The 25,169-nt window shown below is 40.9% G+C and overlaps 1 protein-coding gene across 1 annotated transcript; it reads left to right on the plus strand.

Annotated features, from left to right (window-relative positions):
• Positions 1-289: 289 nt before the first annotated feature.
• LOC138086356 (2'-5'-oligoadenylate synthase 1A-like) lies at positions 290-18,629 on the plus strand. The gene is made up of 6 exons (XM_068981128.1): positions 290-475; positions 3,146-3,306; positions 8,448-8,572; positions 14,276-14,465; positions 17,582-17,791; positions 18,473-18,629. Exons 1-6 carry the CDS (start codon positions 290-292, stop codon positions 18,627-18,629), a joined length of 1,029 nt encoding a protein of 342 aa, XP_068837229.1.
• The last annotated feature ends 6,540 nt before the right edge of the window (positions 18,630-25,169 follow it).

The following is a 25,169-nucleotide window of genomic DNA, read 5'->3' on the forward strand; positions in this document are numbered from 1 at the left end:
TTTCCCTGACATAAGAATGGATATCTCAATTTATTCTCAGAGAAATTCAGCCATTTCTCTGTTGGGACTTAGAGTTAACATGCCAGCTAATTCCACAGGGACTGAACTCTGCTGGTTCCCCTCACACTTTACCAGCAGAGAGGGTAGGTCTCGCTGTGACAGAACAAGGCAGTCCTGGTAATTAACTAGACATAACTTTCGTACAAAAGTAGATGCTTGTGTTAGACACACACACATCCATTTCTGTGCAGCAAATGTCAAATATTGATCCTTTCTCTATGAAGCCCAAATGTCCACAGGATTTTCACCTCATAATATGTTGGAGTGTAAAGGTCCCCAAGAGCTACAGAGATTTGCAGACCGAAAAATCTGCCCTGCCTCTGGTTCTCAAAGAGCTGCTTGTGCAGCTGAGATCGGTGCCTTGCTCCAGCTGATCCAGACTTCCTTTCCGGTGCCGGCCTCCCGAGTGATCCAGGTAATCTGAGCCCCCAGCCCTCAGGCTGGACCACGCAGCACTAAGGAAGCCATTCCTTTCTCCTGGAGGTGATGGACATCAATCGGGCAGGGCCACATGTTCAGAGGCCAGCTTCGCCTTCTGCAGCGGCTGTAGGAGGGCTGCTAGGAGCCCTTTGAAATGCCAGGGCAGGCTGCCGGCTAGCGGGGCAGGCACTCAACCATGTGACAGCTGGAACCCATTACAGTTGGCAGTTTTTGCCCCAGGGGCGAAAGTGCCTTTACATTGGCAGGGCCAAGGACTTGGCTCTCACTAGACCGATGCTTTTAAATGCTTGAGGGAATTTCAGGCAAAGGAGGTATGCCTGTCCCCCAGAGCCCCGTTTCATGCCTGAGCAACCTGCCTATGGAAGTGATTAGGTGCTGTCTTGATGGACTTCCTCTCAGCCTAAAGACAGTTCACTGTGTCCGGGAACAGTTGTCCACAGAGCACAGGGTCATTCTGTGAAAATTGCCCTGAAGGAAAATTCCCTGAACACAATGAAGGGATCCCAACGACAACGATGGTGTGGTTTCCCTTCTATCGTTATTATTTGTAACATTAGCATCACCACTACATGCTATCTAATCAGTGTTTAGAGGGAAAAAAAAAAATACAGGACATAGTTCTGAGGGCATTTTTGTTACCATTTTTCCATTTCTTCAGTTTAAAGTGCACACATGATTGTTATGAAAGTGAAAATGTTATAAAAGTGAAAATGTTATAAAAGGTGAAAATCCTTGTTTATTTAAAATAAAAATATTAACTTTTAATGTAACAATAGCAAAGATGATTTGAGTATGATTAAATGCTACCTAATATAGCAGTGGAAAAAGCCTGAATATGAAACAGCATATTTTCTTCTACAGAAATAAAGCATGATCACAGGAGGTAGAAATGGGGAGCCAGAGTTCTATTTCAGTCCCACGAGGTGCTGGCTGAAAACAAGGGCCATTGATCAACTAAGTTGTGAAATTGCTGTGCCCTATATTCCATTCTTGGAGGTTGACTGTACATGTTAGCACATTACAAACTCTCTCTGGTTAAGGAAGCGCTAAAAACTACATTTCCCACATTCCCTTGCTACTGTGACAAAATGGGTTTCCTCAGTTGGTTGTACTAACACAAGACTGAGTCCAGAACTGAGTTAAGTCAGAGCCAAGGCAGGAGGGCACAGGGTACCTATTTTACCTAGTCCAGATGTAGCAGGTGCAGGGTGACTCTGAAGCTGAGAATTCTGGCAATGACTTCCTGTCTTTGGATTTGTAGCAGGGTAGGCATTTCTGGGACTGCATAGGCAGCTTCTTGATCCTTAGATGTCAACCAAGGCATATCATCCTAGAGTCAGCAGTTGCCATCACAGCTTTCAGAATAGGCTCTTAGCATAGGAAGCTCAGCTCGGTGCCCTGTGATGGCATCCATGGGTGGATAGGGGTGGCGGGAGGAAGGTCATAGAGGGAGAGGGTATATGTGTACATATGACTGATTCACGTCATTGTACAGCAGAAACTAACACACCATTGTAAAGCAATTATACTCCAAAAAACAAAAAAAGGTTGGCTAGGTCAGTGCCAAGAGTAAAATTGGCACATTGCTGCTTGCTTGAGCAAGCCACATGGTGCCTGACGGAAGTCCTTAAGAAATTAACATGCAGTAAATGGCAGAGGACTCATAGCTTTACAATGTTTTCTAAACTTGTGGACGTCATGTTTCCCAAATCATAGGTAACAGCTTCTTTTACTGCTAAAGAGCTTCCTTTGGGAATTTGCAACCTAAAGTTTTCTTTGAGTGCTAAGTAGAGCAAGGCTGTGCTGCTAACTAACTTAAATTTTGACTTTTATAAAATTATATTTAGTTAAGAGATTTGCAATAAGTACTCATTAATTATAATGACAGAATACTTTATTAAACTCATTGGTGATCTATTTGGAAATATAGCAAACAAATGCCCTCCCGAAGCACCAGTCACTTAAGGTTCTAACTGGTAGGAACGGGTTTATTTCAGGACACGTAGGTACCATATGTACTAGTGGTGAATTTAATTCCCACCTTTGTGGACTCCTCACAATCGAGTGGTTCTCAAGCAGAAAGTCAGAACTTCTAGCTCTCTTTTTTCATAAGGATTTTCAGACTTTTCCTACAAATTCTGCTTTCTTCCCATAACTGAACCTAAGTTCAGTTGTGAACCATCGTAGATGACATTTTCTCCTGTCTTTTTTTTTTCCCCCAAGTTGAGGGAAAATAAAGTAGCACATATTTAAGCTATTCACAGAGTTGCTGCTGCTGCTAAGTCGCTTCAGTCGTGTCGGACTCTGTGTGACCCCATAGACGGCAGCCCACCAGGCTCCCCCGTCCCTGGGATTCTCCAGGCAAGAACACTGGAGCGGGTTGCCATTTCCTTCTCCAGTGCATGAAAGTGAAAAGTGAAAGTGACGTCGTTCAGTCGTATCCGACTCTTAGCGACCCCATGGACTGCAGCCTACCAGGCTCCTCCGTCCGCAGGATTTTCCAGGCAAGAGCACTGGAGTGGGGTGCCATCGCCTTCTCCGATTCACAGTGTTAACTGACCCTAAAACATGCTAGAGCCAGGAATCTGCACTCCCCTCAAGGCTGGCTGAGCTTTTGCCCACATCGTGCCCTCTGTCTTCACAGGGTGGATCTTATGTGAAAGGGACCGACACCCAAGGATGCTCGGAGATTGACATCGTGCTGCTCAGTGAGGTGTTTGCTGATGTGAACCATTCCAAGAAACAACTGAGAGAAGGGTTGGAGACTCTGAGAGAAAGCTTGATGCGAACTGCATATGGGAACAGGTCTGGTTGAATGCATTTCTGTGAATTCTTCATTTCAAGGGTGAAAAAGACTGCCAGAGGAAACTCTTAGCACAGGAGACCATTATTGAGTAATGTTACTTGTATAAGTGAACATTAAATTCTTGGGAGAAAACTTGGAGAGATTGCCCCAGGGCCTTTTTTTTGTTTTTAAAGACTTCTAGCTAAACTTTCAAGGAAATTCATGAATTTGAGATCCTATGATTTAAGGACTAATTATATCTTCTCCAATACACCTTTATTCAATTTCCATCTCTTAGCTGAAATCTGACCCCGAGGAATGCAAACAGGAAGGACTGAGAAAGGTGCCTCCAAGAAGGAAGAATCTTTGGAGACACATTTGTCTGATAAACATTCCCTTCAGCAATGTCCTGGGGTCGTTTGCTGAACTGGCTTTGCTGACATTACATGCAAGCTTTCTTTGCCCTCAATGTTGAATTAGCCAGCTAGACAGAACTTTTGTGGGTTTTTTTTTTTTTTTGGTGAGTTACAAAAAGAAAAGAAGAAAGAAGAAAACTTGACACGTTGCTGTTTATTTTCCTATTTCAATTTTACATTTCCTGCTATTTTTTTCAGTCTAATGAATTGTGGATGACAAAAAAATGCAAAAAACTATGTCGTAAAGTGAGTAAAACATTTTTGGGGGAGAAAAATAGACCAGGCTGTGTGCCACTTCAATCCTAAAATAAGATCCATGTTTTAAAACAACCTCCCAGAACTGTTTATTAATTTAAATAATAGATTCATTACCAAGCCTTTGCTTCAAATTAGTATACAGAACTAGTTCGAATGTGTCTTTTAATGAAAAACACTACCTTTAGGAATACCAAACACCTACTAAATTGTGGTAGTTAGCAAAGACGTCAGATGAATGGCATGGTAGTGACTGTAATGAAGCATGCTGGGGTTGGAAAGGCAAAAAGGGAAATGATGGAGTTTCACATACGATTACGCTTTGAACAGGGAAAGACCACCTTTAAGAAAAGAAAAAAAAAAAGAAGAAATAGGAGAATGTGTTTTTCATTTTTACCCATTGCTTCTTCCAAGTTTTCCCCATTAAATTTGTAAACTATAGGTTACATTATATCATTGTTATTATTATTTATCAAAATAGGACAGTTAAAGTACTCTCAAGGCACATTAAAAATAAGAGTTGGGGTATATTGCTTCCCTGGTGACCTTATTTGGAATCAAAATCTTTGTCCTTCATTGTTATGTCCTAATTCTATACTCCCTGCCCACTCAATGTCAAAGACCCTAATTGATGAGCTCTCCCTAATTCCTTTTCCTCTCCTCTGAATCTCAGGCAGGCACCCTTCTCCTGGACAAAATATGCTTGAAGCTTTCATTTTGTTAGATTTCTAGGATGAGTTTTGAAGTAGAACCTATGAAAAAGAACAGCTCTGAAAACCTTCGTTTACTTGTTCTAATTGTTCCTGAAAACAAGCAAGCTCATTTTCTAAGCTCTATTCCTTCTATGCTTTCAACTCATTAAATAATGTAATTGAAAAGCCTTTAAAGTGAACCGAATTCCCAGGCAACCACCATTCTTTCCTTCATGTTTATTAAATGCGTATTCTTTTTCTCAGAGCGATTTTTCAAGGGGCTATAATGGTTTTAGTTCAGCCCAGAATATGCCTTATCCCCTATTTTGTTTTGCTGAACAATTTTGGCAAAAAAAAAGAAGCATATTTGCAGGAAGAATGAGACTCTAAGGCAGCCTGAGTGGAAAGGATTGTGAAGTCAGGAAAGGAGGTAGATTGTCCAGGATGTTCCCTTGCACTAATATCTGTATGCAGCAGTTGCTTTTTCTGGCTTTATTCTCTGCTTTTCAGAGCAACCAAGACCATACTGTGACTCGCTTGAGGGGCAAATTGAATTAAAAATGGAGAAGAAGCAGATATGTGAGTCTGACAGTTGGTTTTGACTCCCACCCACTGAGAGAGTAAAAACGTTTATTGTTTCAGTTGATACCTGGTTTTTGGTGATATATTGTTTGTTGCTGTTATTTTTAAAGCTATTCAGTTACTTTATTTTGAAAGATGAGTGTGAGAAAAGCCTTTCTTGTCCTTTGGAACAAGTCCACGTCTTAACCTACCAGTAACAGCAACTGTTCTATGTCAGTCATTTTCTGGGCGCTGCTTATGAATGAAACCTCAGGAGATTTGCCCCATAAGCCCAAAGTACTAGAAATCGTTTATGCGCCAGAGGCACTGGGCTCCTCTCTGCACACACTGGTGTGTTTATTATTGAAAACCACAATGGGGAAACATATTCTGAGCTTTTAATAAGACACTGCTGTAAAAAATGCATCATGTCTATAACTTGTAAGTTATGTTTGTGATTGGGATTTCTGCCCATTAGCTCTTATTTCTAATTTCTTTGATTTAGAGATCTCAGAAAAACAAGAAGCTCTCTTTATATTATCAGGTCGAATAACTTAAGACCCTTTTCTGATACATGATCCTTTTAAAGCCACATGACAGGACAGAGTCGTCCTGCCAAGACGTGGCCAAGACAAAACACGCTGATGGACTAGGCTGAGATAAAGTGGACAGTGGCAGATCATCTGAGGACTCGTGACCAAGCCCTGCTAGCATCCATGTCCCATTTCCACTGATATTAATAGCAAACATATTTTGAGATACTCATTGGATGGTAAGTTTCATGTAAATTAGCCTAGGATAGTACTGACATTCTCATTAATCTTGACCCATTCTAAAAGTGATCTGAACTCCCCAGTTGATTCAATATCTCATTTAAGCCCTCTGGCATCCACAAGAGTAAACTTTACCCACGTAGGACAGTGTCTACCAAACACAGAGTTTTTATACTGAGCATAGCAAAATCTGCCTCTAAATGATGACAGGAGTGTTAGGCTACTGATTTGTTTCATTCGTTTTCACCCTTCCTGACTGAGAGAGAAGGATATGCTCATGATAATAATGATTTAACATATTCCTTTGGTGGTGTGTGTATGGATTCTTTACCACTTGAGCCACCTTCATGTTCTTGACATTTAGAGAAAAGTGCTGAGGGGTTTTAAAATTTCAGAAATCTCTGTTAAATTTAACTGAAAGGACATTATATATATATATTTTTTTTTTTTTTCATTTTGGATGATGCCTTTTGGCTTGTCTTTCAGGTCACTAAGTCTCTTCTGCTATATATAACTTTTGTTAAATTTTTCTATAAATCTAAGTTCAATTTTTTTTCAGTTTTATAATTTCCATTTTTTAATATATAGAAAATCTATCTCTGGTTTAATTTTTCATCTTTTTGTCTCCTTGCGCTGTCTCTTCCTCTGCTCACTGAACATATTAATCAGTTAAAATCCTCATCTGTTTATGCCAATATTTGGATCACCTATGGGGTCTGTTTCTACAGTTTGGTTTTCTTCTTAGTTTAACATCTTATAGCCCTGTCTCTTGGAATTCCTAGTGATTTGAAATTTCATTTATAGTGATTGAAAGAATGAAACCAGGGCCCTGTGCATTAAACATCTTAGATGCTTTAGCCGAGATGGTCTCTTTTTCCAGAGAGGTGTATCCTTTCCTCACCAAATGGATAGAATAAGAGTTGATCACCCAGGTCGCACCCCCACACCCATCGATTAAAACTATTTGGAGGTGAGCCAAGGCATCAGTACTTTTTAAGGACCACCAGCTGTCTCCAACATGCAGCTGAGTTCCTCAGCGTTACAGCTCAGCAGCTTCACCAAGTCCTCTCCTCCAGCCTTGGTCTCCACAGTCCCCGAGACTACACCCTGATGCATCTTGTCTCAGCCTGGACAGACTACCTACACCCCCACTCAACTTTTCAAGATGACATTTTGCTTCATTTCATAACCATACCTGTCCCAGGCATCTTCAGAATTCAGCAGATGTTTGGAGGGAAAAGCAGGTCATATCTTGAGTTCAGTTCTCCACCCTTCCCTTCTCATCATGCTTGTGATTTCCAAGTCTTTGCATTGCTTCAGCCCCCTAAGCTTGACAAAGTTCTACTTGTTTCTTGAACCCCCAAAGCTTCTCCTTGTCCAAAGTCTTTATTTTCAGCTTCTTGTCTATTTCCCAAATCAGCGTATGTCCCCAGGAAACAAGGCAGCTGACCATCAGTCCATCTCTCCACAATCTGCCGCCCCAGTCCAAATCCTGGGACTAAATCCTGATCGTTCTAGCATCAGCAGCCCTCCAATACCTCTAAAACACACGTGTGCATAATTTTTAAAATCCAGTTTTCCAGTTATTCCCAATAAGCATTGGTTGGCTGTTCACGATTCCATTATACTCAGAAATAGAAGTTTAGTTGTCTTATTTCATTTACTCGTACTCATAATTAACAGTATCTTATGCCCCAATCCATGTTTAGATAATAATTCATTTAAAAATTATTCATCATCTACTACATGTCAGATACTAGGGACAGAACAGTGAACAAAACAAACGGTTCCTGCCTTTGTGCACCTTATACCCCCATGCGAGAGAAATAAACAAATAAAACAATGCCAAGTGGTAATTAAATACTATTAAGAAACATAAAGCAGGGTAAGGAGACAGGGAATAGGGAAGGAGTTCTTGTTTTAAAGGATGGCCAGGAAAAGCCAAATGAGGCAGCAGGGACCTAAATGAAGTCGGGATCCAGCTGTGTGAATTATCTGAGTTAATTGTAGTCCCGAGAGAAGAACAGAAATTGCAAAGGTCCAGGGAAGGGAACACCCCTGGCATGTCCGAGAAAGGGCCAAGGGAGCAGGAAGGCTAGAACAAGGTGCTGCTGCTAAGTCGCTTCAGTCGTGTCTGACTCTGTGCGACCCCCTAGACAGCAGCCCACCAGGCTCCCCCGTCCCTGGGATTCTCCAGGCAAGAACACTGGCGTGGGTTGCCATTTCCTTCTCCAGTGCATGAAAGTGAAAAGTCAAAGTGAAGTCACTCAGTCATGTCCAACCCTCAGCGACCCCATGGACTGCAGCCTACCAGGCTTCTCCATCCATGGGATTTTCCAGGCGAGAGTACTGGAGTGGGGTGCCATTGTCTTCTCCAGAACTAGGTGAGGGATGGTCAAAACTCATCTCGTTTTTTTCTTTTCTTTCTCTAATCATTCATACAATGTCATGCTCCTTTTTTAAGGATACTAATGGGAAAGAGAACACCACTGTCTTTAAGATTCAGTTTTTTATGTACTGAAAGTCTTCACAGCCATTCCTGTGAGATCACGGCCTACTATGATATCCTGGGACCTACACCTTCCACAGGTAAGGTTTATTTGTTTGGTTTCACAAGAAACCTTTAAAATGGCTATTGATTTAATATGTAGTACTTTGGCCCCCTCGTGCAAAGAGTTGACTCATTGGAAAAGACTCTGATGCTGGGAGGGATTGGGGGCAGGAGGAGAAGGGGACGACAGAGGATGAGATGGCTGGATGGCATCACTGACTCGATGGACGTGAGTCTGAGTGAACTCTGGGAGTTGGTGATGGACAGGGAGGCCTGGTGTGCTGCAATTCATGGGGTCAGAAAGAGTTGGACACGACTGAGCGACTGAACTGAACTGAGCTGAACTGAACTATGGGGGACTGACCACATCCAGATACAGTACTGAGCTAGGCTTCTGGCAGAATTGAATTGCTTACTGGTTTTGGAAGTCACTTTTTTATCCCCTGCAGTGTATTAACACCAGTCATCCTTATGCTACCAGTTTTAAGAAGTAGGATCAAGTATTAACTAGTTGTCCAGTATAACAAGGGCCTTCCAAGGTGGCGCTGGGGGTAAAGAACCCACCTGCAAAATGCAGGAGACATAAGAGATCTGAGTTCGATCCCTGGGTTGGGAAGATCCCCTGGAGAAGGGCATGGCAACCCCTCCGGCATTATTGCCTGGAGAATCCCATGGACAAAGGAGCCTGGCAGGCTACAGCGCACAGGGTCGCAAAAAGTCAGACACAATTGAAATGACTTGAGCATGCACGCCAGTATAACAGAGTGGAAAACCAACACAGAACAAGTTTGGACTTGGCCTGCAAAGAGTTGCTTTTTATTTATTTGTTTATTTTTTAAATTGAAGGATAACTGCTTTACAGAATTGTGTCGGTTTCTACCAAATATTGATATGAATCGACTATAGGTTTACGTACATTCCCTCTCTTTTGAACCCCCCTCCCTAAGATTTTGTGGTATCTAGAGTGAGATATGAAGCATAACCCCTAATTATATTCATAAAAGGGGAGATAGAGTATCTCCATTTTAGGCAAAAATATGAGGGCCCTATTGTGGATTGTCTGTTTGTGTCCTCCAAAATTCACACTTTGAAGCCCTACCCCCAGACGTGATCGTCTTAAGAGGTGAGGCCTCTGAGAGGTGTCAACAATTTGGTTTAGATGACATCATGGGGGTGAGGCCCCAGTGATGGGATTCATGCCTCTTGTTAGAGGAGGCACTGGAACTTCCCCTCTCAACCACATGAACACAGAGTGGGAAGTCAGCCTTCACCTCCAAGGTAAGCCAGGAAGAAGGCTCTCACCAGGAACCACATTTTCCAACACCGTGATCATGGACTTCCCAGCCTCCAAAACTGAGAAAATAAATTATTTCTGTTGTTTAAGCCACCCAGTCTGTAGTATCTTTGTTTTAGTAGCCTAATCAGAGTCTCAGATAACTAAGGGATTTATATAGAAGTAAATGTACCCTCTAGAAAACTTGGGGCTTGAATGTAAGCGTCTGTTTGACTGAAACATTGGTATATTCTCTGCAGGGCAAAATGCAGAATGGAAAAGGCCATAGCAATTTGTGAGCCCTGCTCTGGCTTAGCAGCAGGTAGCAAATATGTTCATTGATCTATTGATTCATATACCCCATTCAACCATCATTTCTGGAATACCTACCACGTACCATTAAATACTTAACAATGAGTTCCATAGGAGGTCAATATTTTTGCTCTTTTGGGGCTCACATTTGGTAGAGAGAGGTTCATGAGCCACTAATCCTTAAATATTTCCTTCCTCTCTCTGTGTCTTTGCACTATGTGTCTCCTGATAAACGTTTCTTGTCCCATCCTACACTCAGCCTTGAAAGTTTCTCCTTACCCTTCCAAGACCTGGTGCACCTCTGGTGAACTTCCTTCCCTCATCAGTCCTTTCTGGACCTGCCTCTTCTGCATTCCCATGGAATCCCCCATGGTTTGCTGCTGGAACATGATCCCCTTATATTGCCGTTGTGCATTGCATTTGGAGGTCTTTGAGGATAACGTTTGCATTTGCGCCTGAAGTGAAAGTGAAAGTCACTCAGTTGTATCTGACTATTTGAGACCCTTTGGACTGTTTGGACTGTATAGTCCATGGAATTCTTCAGGCCAGAATATTGGAGTGGGTAGCCTTTCCCTTCTCCAGGGGGTCTTCCTAACCCAGGGATCGAACCCAGGTCTCCTGCATTGCAGGAGGATTCTTTACCAGCTGAGCCACAAGGGAAGCCCAAGAATATTAGAGTGGGTAGTCTAGTCCTTGTCCAGCGGATCTTCCTGACCCAGGAATCGAACCGGGGTCTCCTGCATTGCAGGTGGATTCTTTACCAACTGAGCCACCAGGGAGCCCGCATTTGTGCCTAGATCTTTATTATTCAATAAATATGTATTGGAAAAGGAAATGAATGAGCATAGCATTGATCCTACCCTTTCTCAGCCAGACTCCAGTGGAATATGTTGACTTTCTTAATCCGGTTCTTTACATATCAGCACTGTTGGACAATGTGCTGCTCATATTAAAATTCTGTTGTGCTTTAATTTGTCAATACATATGTTCTGCATGCCTACCGTGTTCTAGGAACTGTGTTATGCCTGGGGGCACAGATGTGAATAGGACATAGTTGACTTTATAGTCTGGAGGGCCTTACAGTCTGGAGACACACAAATAGGTCATTTTATTATAATATCATCTACATTGGGCAGAGATAAGGAGAACTCTGAGATAAGAAGAGCTAGTAGGAAGCCAACCTGAGTTTTTAGTAACCCGATAATACTCTTCCTGAACCTATGATATTTTTTCAATGTTGTGATTTATCCCACACTTATTAACATGGCATATATAATTCTCATTGTCATAAGATTAATCTGATAAATGAACCTACACAAGAAACCTGAAAAGAAGCTCTTACCCCAGTTTGAATATTTAAAAATTGAGCCTTAGAAAATTTAAGAAACTTGCCCTTATTTATGTAGTTAGTAAATGTAAGAACTAGGATGATAATCCAGGTCTCTCTCATTGTGTAGGCCCTGTGTAGACTGACATGACATCAAAGTTATATAACAGGTGATACATACTGGTCTTGAAGTGAGGTCTCAACTCTGTTTCATATTATCTGTGTGAACTTAGGTAAGTCACTCTGAAGAAACTTTGAAGCCTTGCTTTTCATCCATAAACTGAGATAAGAAAGTAATCTCAAGGATAGTTGTAAGAATTAAAATATGAGATTTAATTTCAAATCACATAGCATGCAATTGTGTTTAGCTCAATGAATATTTATTAAGAAAAGATACTTCCTTCTCCTTAGATCTCACCATAGGCCCATGAAGTTCTCGTGTTTGTGTAAAATGTTTTTTTTTTTCTTGTGTGCAGACTTCAAAAGCACAATTGTTAGCCATCTCTTGGGTAGTCTTGAGAATCTGAGTTTATATCAGTAGCTCTGAAGCTAGAATGTCTCCCAGTGGGGCATAAGTATATTTTTACTCTGGCTTCTAATTCCCCTGAGTTCTTGAGCACAGTTGTGTGAAATGAATTTTTAAAAGACTGAAATTATTATGTAACCCTGCGTCTCTCCACTGATGATGGGGAATGGGTTTGACAGGAGATGAGCAACTCAGAGAAGTCCTAGGATTCCAGGGAATTTTAATGGGCAGCTAAATGTTGCCAGTAGTTGTCAGAGCAAGACTCAGATGATCATGTCAAATCCTCACAGGCATCTTAATATTATTCCCTGCACATCTCACATCTATGTTAGACAATTAATAGTTTGCCTCTTCTGCCACAATGAAGCCCAAAGCCATGAGGTTTGATAAGGGTGTGGTTGACAGTATTTCTGTTCCAGATAGGATTCTCAGATCAGCAGTAGCAGCATCACTTAAGAACTTGTTAGACATACAGAATCTTGGGCACCACCCTAGACCTACTAAGTTGGAGACTGCATTGCAAAGGGTCTCCAAGTGACTCTTGTACTCATTAAAGTCTGAGAAGTATGGAATTAGCCAGTGATTAGAAAGCATTTGGGCACAGATCTAACCTGTGACATAGGATAGTAAGATGGCTATAGATGGCTTGACTTCCTAGCTGTGTGACTTTGGGAAACTTAATTTCTCCAACCCTATTTCCTTATTTGTAAATGGGAGATAATAATAGTTCCTATATCAACGGTTGTTAAAGAGTAAATATGTTAATAAATGTAAAGTGCTTAGAATACTTACTTGACTAATGGCAAGGGACCCAAGTATGACTGTTTCACAAAAGATGGTGGTGATAAAATAAACTCATCTAAGTCACAACAGAGTAGAAGCAGTTACAAGCCTCAAAAATAATTTAAGTTAGAGACCACCAGCTTAGGTTCCTGAAGAATCTTGAAGTAGGGGAAATGTTGATACAGAGGGGGTTTGAGTAGATAATCTCTGGGTCAGCCAAGACATCTTATCAGATAATAGGAAAAAGTCATCAAATATCTGATATACCTATTGTATACCAAAATTTAAGTTAAAATATTGCTTCTCTATCTTTTATCATCACAAACCTGAGTTTTTATCTAAGTCTGTTTGCTAAAAAAAGTTAGACCATCAGTAAAATTGAAAGGGTATTTTAATAGTTGTAATGACTGTTGCCTTGTAAGTTTAGGACTAGACTATATTTGCTCTAACAGCATTTATGGGAATATGTGCCATAAACAGCTTCATTTGTTCATCTATATTTATTATAGGAATTTGATTTTACTCTCAGTCCTGTTGATCATCAGCCTACTATTCTGTCTCCGATTTGGCCCTAAACAACTGGACCAGTGTAAAAGAACTGTACAGATACTCTTAAAATTAGAAATCCAGAGAAAGGCAGAAAGCTTTTTTTTTTTTTAAGTATTTTAAAGTATTTTACAAGTAAAATAGTTACTTGCCAATTAACTTAATACCGTGTATTGCAGAATCTAAATTTGCCATGATTAACAGGTGTGTCATTGTGTGACAATTTAATTGGGCAGGACAGGTATATAAAAGAGATTCATATTAGAATTGTGTCTAATTGGGAAAATTTAAGTAGATTATGATAAAAGATACTGCACATTTATATATCATACAGTTAGAATAAGCACAACCTGACTTCATGATGTTTTGTGAGGTTTTATGATGTTTTATGAGTAGTAATGATATAGATGTTTATTTGGCCATGCTTGCTATTTAACCTCATCTTCCTCTCTCATTAATGTAGTGCTAACTGCCATCGATTGTTTTCAATGTGACCAAAAGGCATCTTTTAAAGCCATCTCTATTTTTGTAACTATAACCAATTCCTTCAATTGTCCAGGTAGTAGACTCTCTTCTGAAAATATATATACAGATAATAACCACTTAGATAATTAAACAGAAGAGATTGTATAGGTTCTTGTGCACAGAGCATAATGGTATTTAGTTTATATGCTGGATGATATTTCCAAACGGTAATGAAAATTGCTTCTGAGAAATAAACTTCCTCTGCTGATAGAAAAATTTCCTCCTTAGATGAGAAAGATTTGCTCTGTTTGAACTGCTCCGGCACCATAATGTCAGAGTTTTCTCTTTGACTCTCTTGGGTAAACTGTGATAACTCTCCTAAATACAGAAATGGTTTTGTTCCAAATGCTGACTAATCAGAGTAACATAGCTCGTTGGTACCGCAGGAAGCCAGGAGAGGAAAGGAGGGAGAAAGTCTCACGGTTGTCTTTGTTCCCTGGTGTTAACAGATTTAAAACTTCACCTTTACCGCAAGCTATACCTCTGTAAGGACGGTGACGAGGCCCAGCTGTGCGCCTTGGCCCTCCTGCGATACCAAGTGGATTTCGTCAAGGCCTCCGTCGTAAGGGTGAAGGAGCTCATTCGTTTAATGATACATTGGCTCAAGACATCATTTGCCAGCCCCACCGAAGAGAACAAGTATGTAACCAGCACACGGGTACCCATGAGCCTTTCGATTTTCACGTTCCTTTTCTCTGCTCTTTCAGGTCCCACGTCTTTCTTTGGTAGGCAGAGCGCATACGTGTAGAGAGGGAAAGAGAAGGAGAGAAAGGAAAGAGAGAGAATGAGGGTTGTTATAAAATATGGAACATCTGTCTTCTATTATTCCAGGTATAACATAACAATTTGGTAGAAACCAAAAAACAGAAACCAAAATATTCAGTGGCATAAGCAAACGGGTTGCTGCAAGGAAGGAAGGCACCGGAAAGGGAAAGGGAAACCGTTAGCATGGTCCGCACGCGTCCCTCAGTGTTCATTCACACTTGGTGTGTCTTCCCCTGCAGCCGATTCTAACAGAGCAGAGGCGTCCTCTGAGGAGACGGGCCGCCTCCAAAGCTGATGATGTGGCTGTTATAGACTTTTCCCCTCACTTTGGTAGCAACAGACTCTAATGTATAGTAAAGGGATGTGAGGGAGACTCAGATACTGGTTTTAAGTACTTTAAGATAAACTTTTGAAAAGCAGCTAGACTATAGTTGTATGAATTCTCCATTTGGCAGCAGAGACAGAGAGTTTATTATAACACATTTATATATGGCCATTTTCTACATGGAATAAACCTTCGTCTTTATATGAAGCTGTTAACAATCTTGATTTGTTCATCTGAATCACACACGCTGTTTACTCTTTGTATGTTTCTCTGTTTAATATTGATGATAACATTAGGCGGTTGGTTAAAACATACATTACTCCTGTGTAGGAACTGCCTATCTCTATGCATCTCTAACCATCCTATATATTTTTTTCCTCTTTTGGTTGAGTAAAAATTTACTAGTGAAAATAGAAAAAACTAGTGAAAATAGAAGAAAAGAAATAAACCTTCATACCTTGAGGAGATTCTTGGTCAGATGACAAGCCTGGTTTTGAAATCTAACAGATTTATTTTTGGTAGTGGAAAGCAAGAAGAAACTTATCTATTAGTGTAGCAGAAAAATCATTCTAAGACTTAAAAAGGTGGTATTGTGGGGAATTTGGACCACATATGTTCCAATACGATAATTGGTTTTCTATTTTGGGAAAGTAATCTGGCAATGTGTATTAAGTATTTATTATGTGTTAAGGATTTTAAAATATTTGAACCATTTGTCAACTTAATTCCCCTCTGAGTTAAAAAGGAAAAAAAGGTAAAAGTCAGACGTAAAAAAAAAATATTTCTTATTATTTGGGTTTAAAAGAAGAATTGAGGCCATTTGTATTAAAATATCATTTAAAAAGTTTATACAAAATAAAGATTTTAAAAAGAGAGATCAGAAATGCTTAGATGAACTACCCTTACAGAAAATAAATCACATAGAAAAAGTAATTTGTATAAGCATACTCAGAATACTGCCACTAAAGATAGTGAAAATTGGGAAGGAAAATTCCCCTGAAGAGCAAGTAAATTTGTCATATAATTTTGATGAACTACTATTCAAGAAAAGTTTGGAAAACATGGAAACATTTACATGAAACAATTTCAAATGACTAAAACAGGATACGAAATAATATGAATACATATCAGAGCTATGTAAATATATATGTAATAATGGTATAAAAATGTGAAGTAAGATAGTTCAATGCTTATTAAGTCTCCCCCAAGCCCAACTATATTTTCTTTCATAAAATGTGAAGACCATCTCCTGCTTGAGTAACTTTCAACCATGATTTACTTTGGGCATTTGGGAGCATCAGTAGAAATGGATTTTAAATCTTGTGTTCATTGTTGACAACCCCTGAGGGAAAATCACAGGAACTGAGCTACTGATCATCTGAAATCACTGAAATGGTTCACTATTCATTACCAGGACAAGAGATTTTGTCTACTTTTAGTTTTTCTATTTCCTTCATTGAGGTAAAAACAAACATTTAATGTAATAGTAGGAAAATGCTACTCTGTTTCCCCTAAATTCTATTAGAGGAAAAAAATTGCATAATTTTGGAATATATCATCAAAAGATATTTCTATGACTAATGGATGCCAATGCAGTAAAAACACATATTTGGATATCAACCACCATGAAATCCTAAAATTCTCATGTTGGACTTGTTCCTCCTTTCCTCCCAAGTTTGTTTATCAACTTTCATTTTTTCCCCTGATACATAAACTACAATTTAAAAGACTTAATGTAAAAAAAGCAAACACGTTTCTTTCTTCATCCTTAATCCCCAACTCCCAGCAATGTGTTTAGAGCATATTCTCCAAGTTTGTTTTTTGTGCATGTTTAATTTTTTAAAATGTATTTGCTGTTTATTGTTTTAAATTTCTTTCAGTTAATCTATATTGTATCTTTAGATCTGTACATTGTGAGCTACCTTGCTTCTTGTACAGGACAACACTGTCTAAAATAGAATGTGAAGTTCAAATTTGAGCCTCATATGCAATATGATATATTCTAGTAGCCACATTAAAAAGGTAAAAATAGGCAAAAGTAATTTTAATATTTACCCAGTATATTCAAAATGTTATCTTTATAATATGCAATCAATGAAAAAATTACTCACATATTTTACTTTCTTTATATTTCTTGAAAATATAGTATATACTTAAACTAGCCACATGTCAAATGCTCATATTCACATATGGCTGGGGGCTGCCATCTTGGACGCCGCAGTAGGACATGTACCATGAAATCATCTAATTAGTTCCCTACTGATGAACATTCCAATATTTACTATTTCAAACAATAAAATAAAAAACATACTTTTGTTTATATCTGTCTTTGAGTACTGGTAGATGTTTCTACAGAGTGAATTCATCGAAGTGAAAAATGCTAGGTCAATAGGATGGAACAAGTCAAATTTTAATAGAATTGACTCCAAAAAATACTTTATTAATTTAGAGTCTCACCTATAGAGTGTTCATATCCTTACAAACCCACCAATGTTGGATATTATAATTCCTGCTTTTCGCCAATCAGATTGATGGAAATATTATTATTTGCTAAGCAGTGAGATTGAGAATGAAATTTCTTCCTCTGTTAATTGCCTTTAGAGCTGGGATTTTTCTGATAACTGAATAAACTTGTCTTCATTTTCTGGGTTCATTCTGGGTCTAGATTTCGGAGACTTCCCTCCTCTTACACAGTGGAGCTCCTCACCATATACATCTGGGAACGGGCAGAGAAGCCCCTGTCCTTCAGCCTGGTGCAGGGAATGAGGGCAGTCCTCAAACTTCTGGTTCAATATGCAGATATCGAGGTGGTTTGGCACAGACACTATCATCGCAAGTTCCCCATTTTTGTAAAAGTTAACCAGAAGCGCACAAGGTAACTATTTATCTTCCCTACCCCCTTAGGACATAGGAAATGGGTTTGTCATCAAGGAAGGAAGTCTAGAGCAAAGAGTAGCTTTAATGGGATTCAGTGTAAATGAGACGGCCCTGATTACTACAAAGTCATTTCCTTTAATTGCTTCTCACAGAACTATAATTCTAAAGTGCGAATTAAGAGGAATTTGAGTAAAACAAATAGAATGTGGTTATAGACAGCAAGTGAAGTGGAAATGGAAGACCTAATCCAGGGAGGACAGGCTTCCTCAGTTGGCAAGGGAAAATGAGTAGGAGTCAGGGTTGGTGGGATTCCAACAGGCGCGGCTGGTCCTCCCATGGTTCCTGGAGATTCCTTTTCTTAACAGAATTCCATCTTTAACTCCAGCATTCCCCTCTTCTACAAATATGGCATCTCTGGTGGTTCAGACGGTAAAGAATCCACCTGCAACTCAGGAGACCTGGGTTCAGTCCCTGAGTTGGGAAGATCCCCTGGAGGAGGGTATGGCAACCCACTCTAGGATTCTTGCCCGGAGAATCCCATGGACAGAAGAGCCTGGTGGGTTGCAGTCCATGGGGTTGCAAAGAGTCAAACACGACTGTAAGCACAGAGCACAACCATTCGGCAAATTGAAACTGGTTTGGAAATGGAGAGTGGGAGGTTTGTTTTGCTTTGTTTTAGGCCATTCATTTTAGACCCTGTAAATCCTACTGTCAACATGTGTGACACCTGCAATGCCTGGGATGAAGTTGCCCATGTGGCGAGACTCAGCTTACGGAAGCCTCTCTTCAGCGGAGTGAGAGCTGAGCCCCCCTGGCTTTTCACAGATGCCTGGTAAACTGGGTGAGGAGCTCCTTACTGTGCTTGCATTTCTATGGAGAAATAAAAAGGGTTCAAAACATATTGCCAAGCAGAACACTCTGGATGAAAAGCAATGTGAAGAAAATTGTCTAAATTTAATTCCCCACTTTAGTGTACCCAATCTTTAATAAACATCGCTTAAGATAAAGGGGATCTGCTTCAGCCTTTAAGAGAATTGAATTCCCCTCCCCCATTTTTTGGATTCACTTGCTTTGGTGGCCTTGTGACCAGAAAACATAAAAAAAAAAAACAAAAAAAAAACAAGTGTCGACAGTAAACAAATAAATAAAATCCCCAGATCCACTGAGAGAGGATTAACTGAAAGGGTAAAATAGCTCCCATTTTTTAGTTTTAGTTCATTAACGTTTCAGGTTGACTTTTCTTTTTTAATACTTTATTTTTATTTATTTGGCTGCATCAGTCTTAGTGGTGGCATGAGGGATCTTTCTTGCAGCATGCAGGCTCTGTAGTTGTGGCATGGGGGCTTAGTTGCCCTGTGGCATGTAGGATCTTAGTTTCCTGACCAGGGATCCAACCTGAGTCCCCTGTATTGGAAGGCAGATTTTTAACCCCTGGACCACCAGGGAAGTCACTCCTGCTAACGTTTCAGTTCTGACAACCAGGTACTTCCCTGGGTCACCTGCATGTTCAGAATTTTCACTATGAAAATCTGCTCGCACTAAGTACTGTCTATTTACTTCCAGACATCATCTAGCTAATGACTACATGGAAATATGGAAATATCTGAGAGATACACAAGGGATTGCCTCAGAATGAATTGTTTCCAAAAGCATTTTATGGCTACCTGCGTTGTAACTCCCAGGTCAGAGTGGAGCCGTACTTAAGGTCACACAGTGCTCAACCATGAGTTGGGCAAGCAAACCCTCTGGGCTATTGCACTGTCCAGTTTTGCCACAACTGTTTTTCATTGTTGGGATCCACTGTTTTCTTTTTTATTAAAAGCATTAGCAGCCACTGATAATGAAAGCCAGGGCCCACCAGAAATAGACCAGAGGAAGTTTCCTGACTCCCCAGCATAGCAACAATTCATCAGCACTGAAGATATATGAAGTGTGACTGCAGAGTAATGCCAGTGATTAGGCCTCTCCACACAGCAGAGCTCTTTGCATACACATGAGCACCATTCCTTCAGGCCAGTCCTCAGAGAGCCTGTGTGCTTATGGTGGTGCTATGATTGGCCTGGAAACACTTTTAGATTTCCCCTCCAGGGGGAAAGTGTTCTTTTGAACATCCTTAATGGTGACAAAAGTTGTCCTTTGAGAGTGAATTTGATTTTTGGAAATGGTACAAATGTATTCAGAGTAAACATCTGGTCTACCCAGAATCCTGTTCCCCAACCAGTAGTTGGAGAGACCGCATTTCTTCTATTATTCACTCTGTCTCTGAAGTCTCTTGAGGAGAAACAGTTTCAAAAGTGTCCTAGGAAATGGCCACATTTTCCCCTGTGTTCCTATCTGAACCCATATTTGCCTGAGGCGACGATGGCTCCCCAACCTGGTCCAGGTCATGGAGATGGGACTGCTTTATCACTAGTTCAGGTGGGTGGACCTGAGACTTGGGTGACTGAGTCAACAGAAACGCCCCTGTGGCCCTCAGTTCTGGATTCACCACTGCCGGGAAGAGAATGGCTCACTCTGCTCTGGTGTGAGAATGAAACTGCTGGCTACCATCTTGCTGCTCCAAGGGGAGAGAGCCTTGCTAAAATGAAGCCAACACAAAAGAAAGGAGATTTGAGAAACGAGTAGTGACACAAATGAGTGTGCACACATGTTCACATCTGCACAGTACACATGTACACATCTCACATCTGTACAGTGAGAGGTCAAGTACTGATTTATGCTCCGGGATCCAGACGTACTTGGTGTAAACACTGTCCCAGGACTTGTTTGTGTCAATAAACTCCCCCTTTTCAGCCAATGGACTCCCCTTTTGGCTAGCAGGGTTTTTTTGGTTTGCCTTGCTGCACGTGTGCATGCTAAGTCGCTTCAGTTGTGTCCAACTCCTTGCGACCCCATGGACTGTAGCCTGCCAGGCTCCTCTGTCCATGGGATCCACCAGGCAAGAATACTGCAGTGGGTTGCCGTGCCCTCCTCCAGGGGATCTTCCCCACTCAGGGATCGGACCTGTGTCTCCTGCTTTTCCACTGGGTAATCCTGACTAATTAGTGAGTGATCACTAACTAATCCCATAGATCAAAGCCAGGTCTGATGAAGGAATTAACTGATCAAGCAAGGAGTAAGGAAGGCACCAAAGCATGATGACAAACATTCACTGAATGTTCCTCGAGTAGAAATTCGGATTCAACTATACTTACTACCTGCTAAGTATTAGGACTAATAGTTGAGATACTGAAATAAACTAGTCTGTTCAGGATGGTAAGGTGCTTTCTGCTGACAAAAGAAACTGATTTTCTTCCTTCGCTCACATGGACTTAGAGGCTGTTCCCACAGAGGCGTTCGTGACAGAAATGTCTTTGGCAAAGACAGCACTCTTGAGCATTGTCAAATTACGTTATTAGTTTCCCAAGGTGATTAATTTTTAAAGATGCAACATTTATTTGAGATTATGAATTCTACCTGTAAACATAGAATTCTATTTCCCTCTGTTCCTGTGGAACATGAGAACACAGGAATTTCTGTGAAGGGGAGGAAAAACATGAGGGTTAGCACATAATACGTAAATTTGTTGCAGATTTGGGAAGGACTCCTGACTGGTGTAAGAGCTTACATTGGAGTGGAAGGGGCAATGAGTGGGCAGAAACCTAACTCTCTCGCCAGTCCTAAGTCTAGTTTCCTGAGCAGCATTTCTGTCGCTTCTATTTCTAATGTTTTGCCTCACATCAGTTTTCTTGGTCTCTTCTCAGGAGGAAAAGTCCAGGTAAATCTAGAGTCTTCTTGCTCTGAAATTAGTAAGGTGAGATTTCTTTGGTTGCAAAGTGTTGATCCAGTCAGATAAAGAGGAAGTGAATTTACTGCAGGGAGTGTGGGCCAGCTGCTCTTCCTGTTTCCTTGTGGGCCTCATAGTCTCACCTTCAACTTGTGATTCTGCCTCTTTTTGCTGTCTACACTGACCATCTTCTTCTCGTCCTACTGACCAGCTTCCTCTGTTGACGCATCATTCCTTCTTCCTCATCCTTTCAACTTGCACAGCACTCACCAACCTGACTCTTCCAATTTGAGCTCCCATCTCGAACTGCCAAATTCCTTTCATGTTTCTTGGTTCCCCTTTCTTGAGGGGGATGGACTGATCAGTCCAGTTGGCAGTTTTGAGCCAGATTACCCAGAATCACTGGCTAGCTATGGGGCATCCGTGCTCAGGGTGGGGCAATGCCGTGGGGGCGTCCACTGAGGACACCAAGGAAGTAGGAGAGTGTAGGGGTGGGAGAGTGCAGCTCCACGTCCGGTGCCTGTGTCTTTCTCTGCAGGACCTGCACAGAGGCTTAGTAGCTGCCATTTTTAGGTCATCCAATGTTCCTATTTCTAGGGATGCCAGTTGTTAGAAATTTTCAAAGTCTTTGTGGGATAGGCAGGAAGGAAAGCACTTCTTCAGTAAGTCAGCAAGTAGAAGAAGCTGTGATCAGAAGAAGGAACAAGTGATGGCAAGGGGTGGGGTATTGTCCAACTAATCTTGGGGTGGGGGTGGGGAGCAAAGAGAAAATGAAGGAACTTTCTGGAGAACCAGTTTGAGATGAAGACATATGCCCTAGGGAGGTCTTCAGTAATATGCCTGAGACCCACAGCTGCCTCCCTTATTCTACTCTTCCCTGCCTACAACCTAGAGCCATATTGTGTCCCATAGATTCATTTGTAAGTTACCCTGTTGTTTATATGGGGTTTCCTAGGTGGCACAGTTGGTAAAGAATCTGCCTGCCGATGCAGGAGATGCAAGAGACACAGGTTTGATCCCTAGCTTGGGAAGATCCCCCAGTGTTCTTGCTTGGGAAATCCCATGGACAGAGAAGCCTGGTGGGCTACAGTCCATGGGGTCGCAAGGAGTCGGACACGACTGAGCATGTGTGCATACTGCATATATATATTTGTTTACATAGGCTCATCTGGGAAACTTGCCATCATTTATGACCTTGCTCCTGTGGAAAAATGCATCGTTAGGACTGAACAACTGAATTACAAATGGACTTGTGAAACATGCTTGCTGCTAAAATTGGCAACTGCCTATAAATAGATAGCAATCCAGGACTTTCACTTGGGAACCAACGATCACTCAGCTCTCAGGAAGAACTTCTGCTTCCCTTTCCCACAACTTACTTTGCACCAAGAGAGAATGTGCTACCAGGTTGGGTGAGGTTTAAAGAAATGACGTTAACCATAAGCTAATAGAAGATTTTCACGGTTTCCAGTAAAGAGATTAAAGCTAATTCCAAATGTTGGAGCCAAAGTTATAAAAAGAGTGGGAGCTACTCTTTTGGGAGAGAAAAGGCAGCTAGCCCTTCTGCTTCTCTGTAGCTCCAGGAGAGTGAAGAGGCAACCTCCCCTATCCTCCTTTATTCCTTTCTGTACTCTCCGCCAAGAGGCTGATTATGTTAGGCCAAGGCTGTGCTGCCTACTAAAGAAGTAGCTCTTCAAATTGACATGCGATCAGAAACACCTGGTGAAATGGTAAATAATCCAGACTCTCTCCTGGAATTTGGTTAGCAGGTCTGGGCGTGGACCAGGAACTTGTATTTTTAAAGGGTGATTCTGGTACAGGTAGTTTGTACGGCATATTTGAGAAAAATCCTGGACCTGGAACAAAGTCTGGCTCTCCTGCTGCGATAAGGTGTGTGTGTGTGTGAGCACATATTTGCCCTTGCTTTAGTTCTGGGCTCCAGGAAAGCCTCTTGCTCAAGCAAAAGGTTTTGCTCCTACCTAGATCAGAAGAGCTCAATGTTTTTAATTTGGGGCCAGTGCCAAGTTAAGTAACAGCTCCCACTAGTTAGGTCGCAGGCCTTTGAGCCAGAACTTCCTGGGTAGAACCATGGTTCTCAAACTTATTGCACACTGGGACTACCTGGGACCTCTAAAAAATACTGATGGCTGGGTCCCACTTCCAGAGATCCCACTTTCATTGATCTGGGGATAGTCTGAATAGCTGCTGCTGCTGCTGCTGCTGCTGCTAAGTTGCTTCGGTTGTGTCCGACTGTGTGCAACCCTATAGACGGCAGCCCACCAGGCTCCGCCGTCCCTGGGATTCTCCAGGCAAGAACACTGGAGTGGGTTTCCATTTCCTTCTCCAACACATGAAAGTGAAAAGTGAATGTGAAGTCGCTCAGTAGTGTCTGACTCTTCGTGACCCCATGGACTGCAGCCCACCAGGCTCCTCCATCCATGGGATTTTCCAGGCAAGAGTACTGGAGTGGGTTGCCATTGTCTTCTCCAGTCTGAATAGCTAGGATCTATTAAATCTCCTTGAATATTTCTAATGTGAGCCAAAGTTGAGAACTACTGGGGAAGGGAAAATAATTTTCATTTCCCTGGATCCCTGGCTAAAAATAATCTTTAACATGGTGGACACCATAGAAGAAATCTTGAGTTTTGCATTTCTGCAAGGTAAAACAAAACAAAACAAAAATCAGCAATATACAAGAGCTAATGTCTTAAATAGTCTTTACCTGTAAACATAGTCAAGGGTAATAAAAATATTCTTAGTCTGGCTTCTTTTGTTGTTTGGCAATAAAGAAAGGCATGGCATGACATAACTGAGAACCTTCTAAAGCATTTCAGAGATAAAGTCAACTACAGCAGTGCTCCTGATATCAGAAACTTTCTCTAAAGAAATTGAAAGGTGTTAACCTTTTATATTTTCTTTCTTGTTTTCCTGAGACCTAGCTGATCAGATTTATCGTTGATGTAGGTACAGCATTTCAAGAATATCTATGGCTTGATTCTTTTCCTTTTCTAGAAATAGGTGAATGAATGTAACAGCAAACATATTGAACAAATGGACAACCAAATTCTGATCATTAGAGGAAAATGACTTTATTAAATCTGTGATATTCTGATATGTTCATACAAGTTAAGTGACTAATTTTCTTTAAGTGGTTTTTTCATAACAATCTGGGGTGTTTGGGTTTTGTGAAAATTAAACTATTTCTTGTCACAGATCAGTGCAATTCTGTATTTAAGGATGATGACATTTGTCTCAGAGATAGGTTCATAGGACTATGTCTGAGTTAGGTTGGAGCAAGTAGATATGCAAAAGTTAAGAGTTCTAAACTGGGGGTCCTTTCAACAGAGCAATGTATGGATTTTGGGGAGGTTCACATACACTCTGAAACAGTCTGTTTAGTTTTGAATATAATTGTTTCATTTGGTTTTCCTAGGTTAAGGTTCATAACTTCTATCAGATTCTCAAAGAATTTATAACCACAAAATGTTAGAACCCAGGGTTCTATATATTTAAGTAGAGAATCCTCCACTCCAGGCCCATTCAACCCAGTGTGTTATTGAGAACAAGATGTAGAAAATGAATAATAATAGTCTACTTTGCTCTTTAACCC

This window comes from Capricornis sumatraensis, chromosome 9, assembly GCF_032405125.1.
Source record: "Capricornis sumatraensis isolate serow.1 chromosome 9, serow.2, whole genome shotgun sequence".
In the NCBI taxonomy this organism is placed as follows: domain Eukaryota; kingdom Metazoa; phylum Chordata; class Mammalia; order Artiodactyla; family Bovidae; genus Capricornis; species Capricornis sumatraensis.

Bases quoted from the DNA above. Each gene is read 5' to 3' on its own strand.
- LOC138086356 (XM_068981128.1), top strand. From the start codon at position 290: ATGTCCACAGGATTTTCACCTCATAATATGTTGGAGTGTAAAGGTCCC. The intron at 3,307-8,447 runs GTCTGGTTGAAT...TCCTTTTTTAAG, and splicing joins CGAACTGCATATGGGAACAG to GATACTAATGGGAAAGAGAA. The intron at 14,466-17,581 runs GTATGTAACCAG...TTCTGGGTCTAG, and splicing joins AGCCCCACCGAAGAGAACAA to ATTTCGGAGACTTCCCTCCT.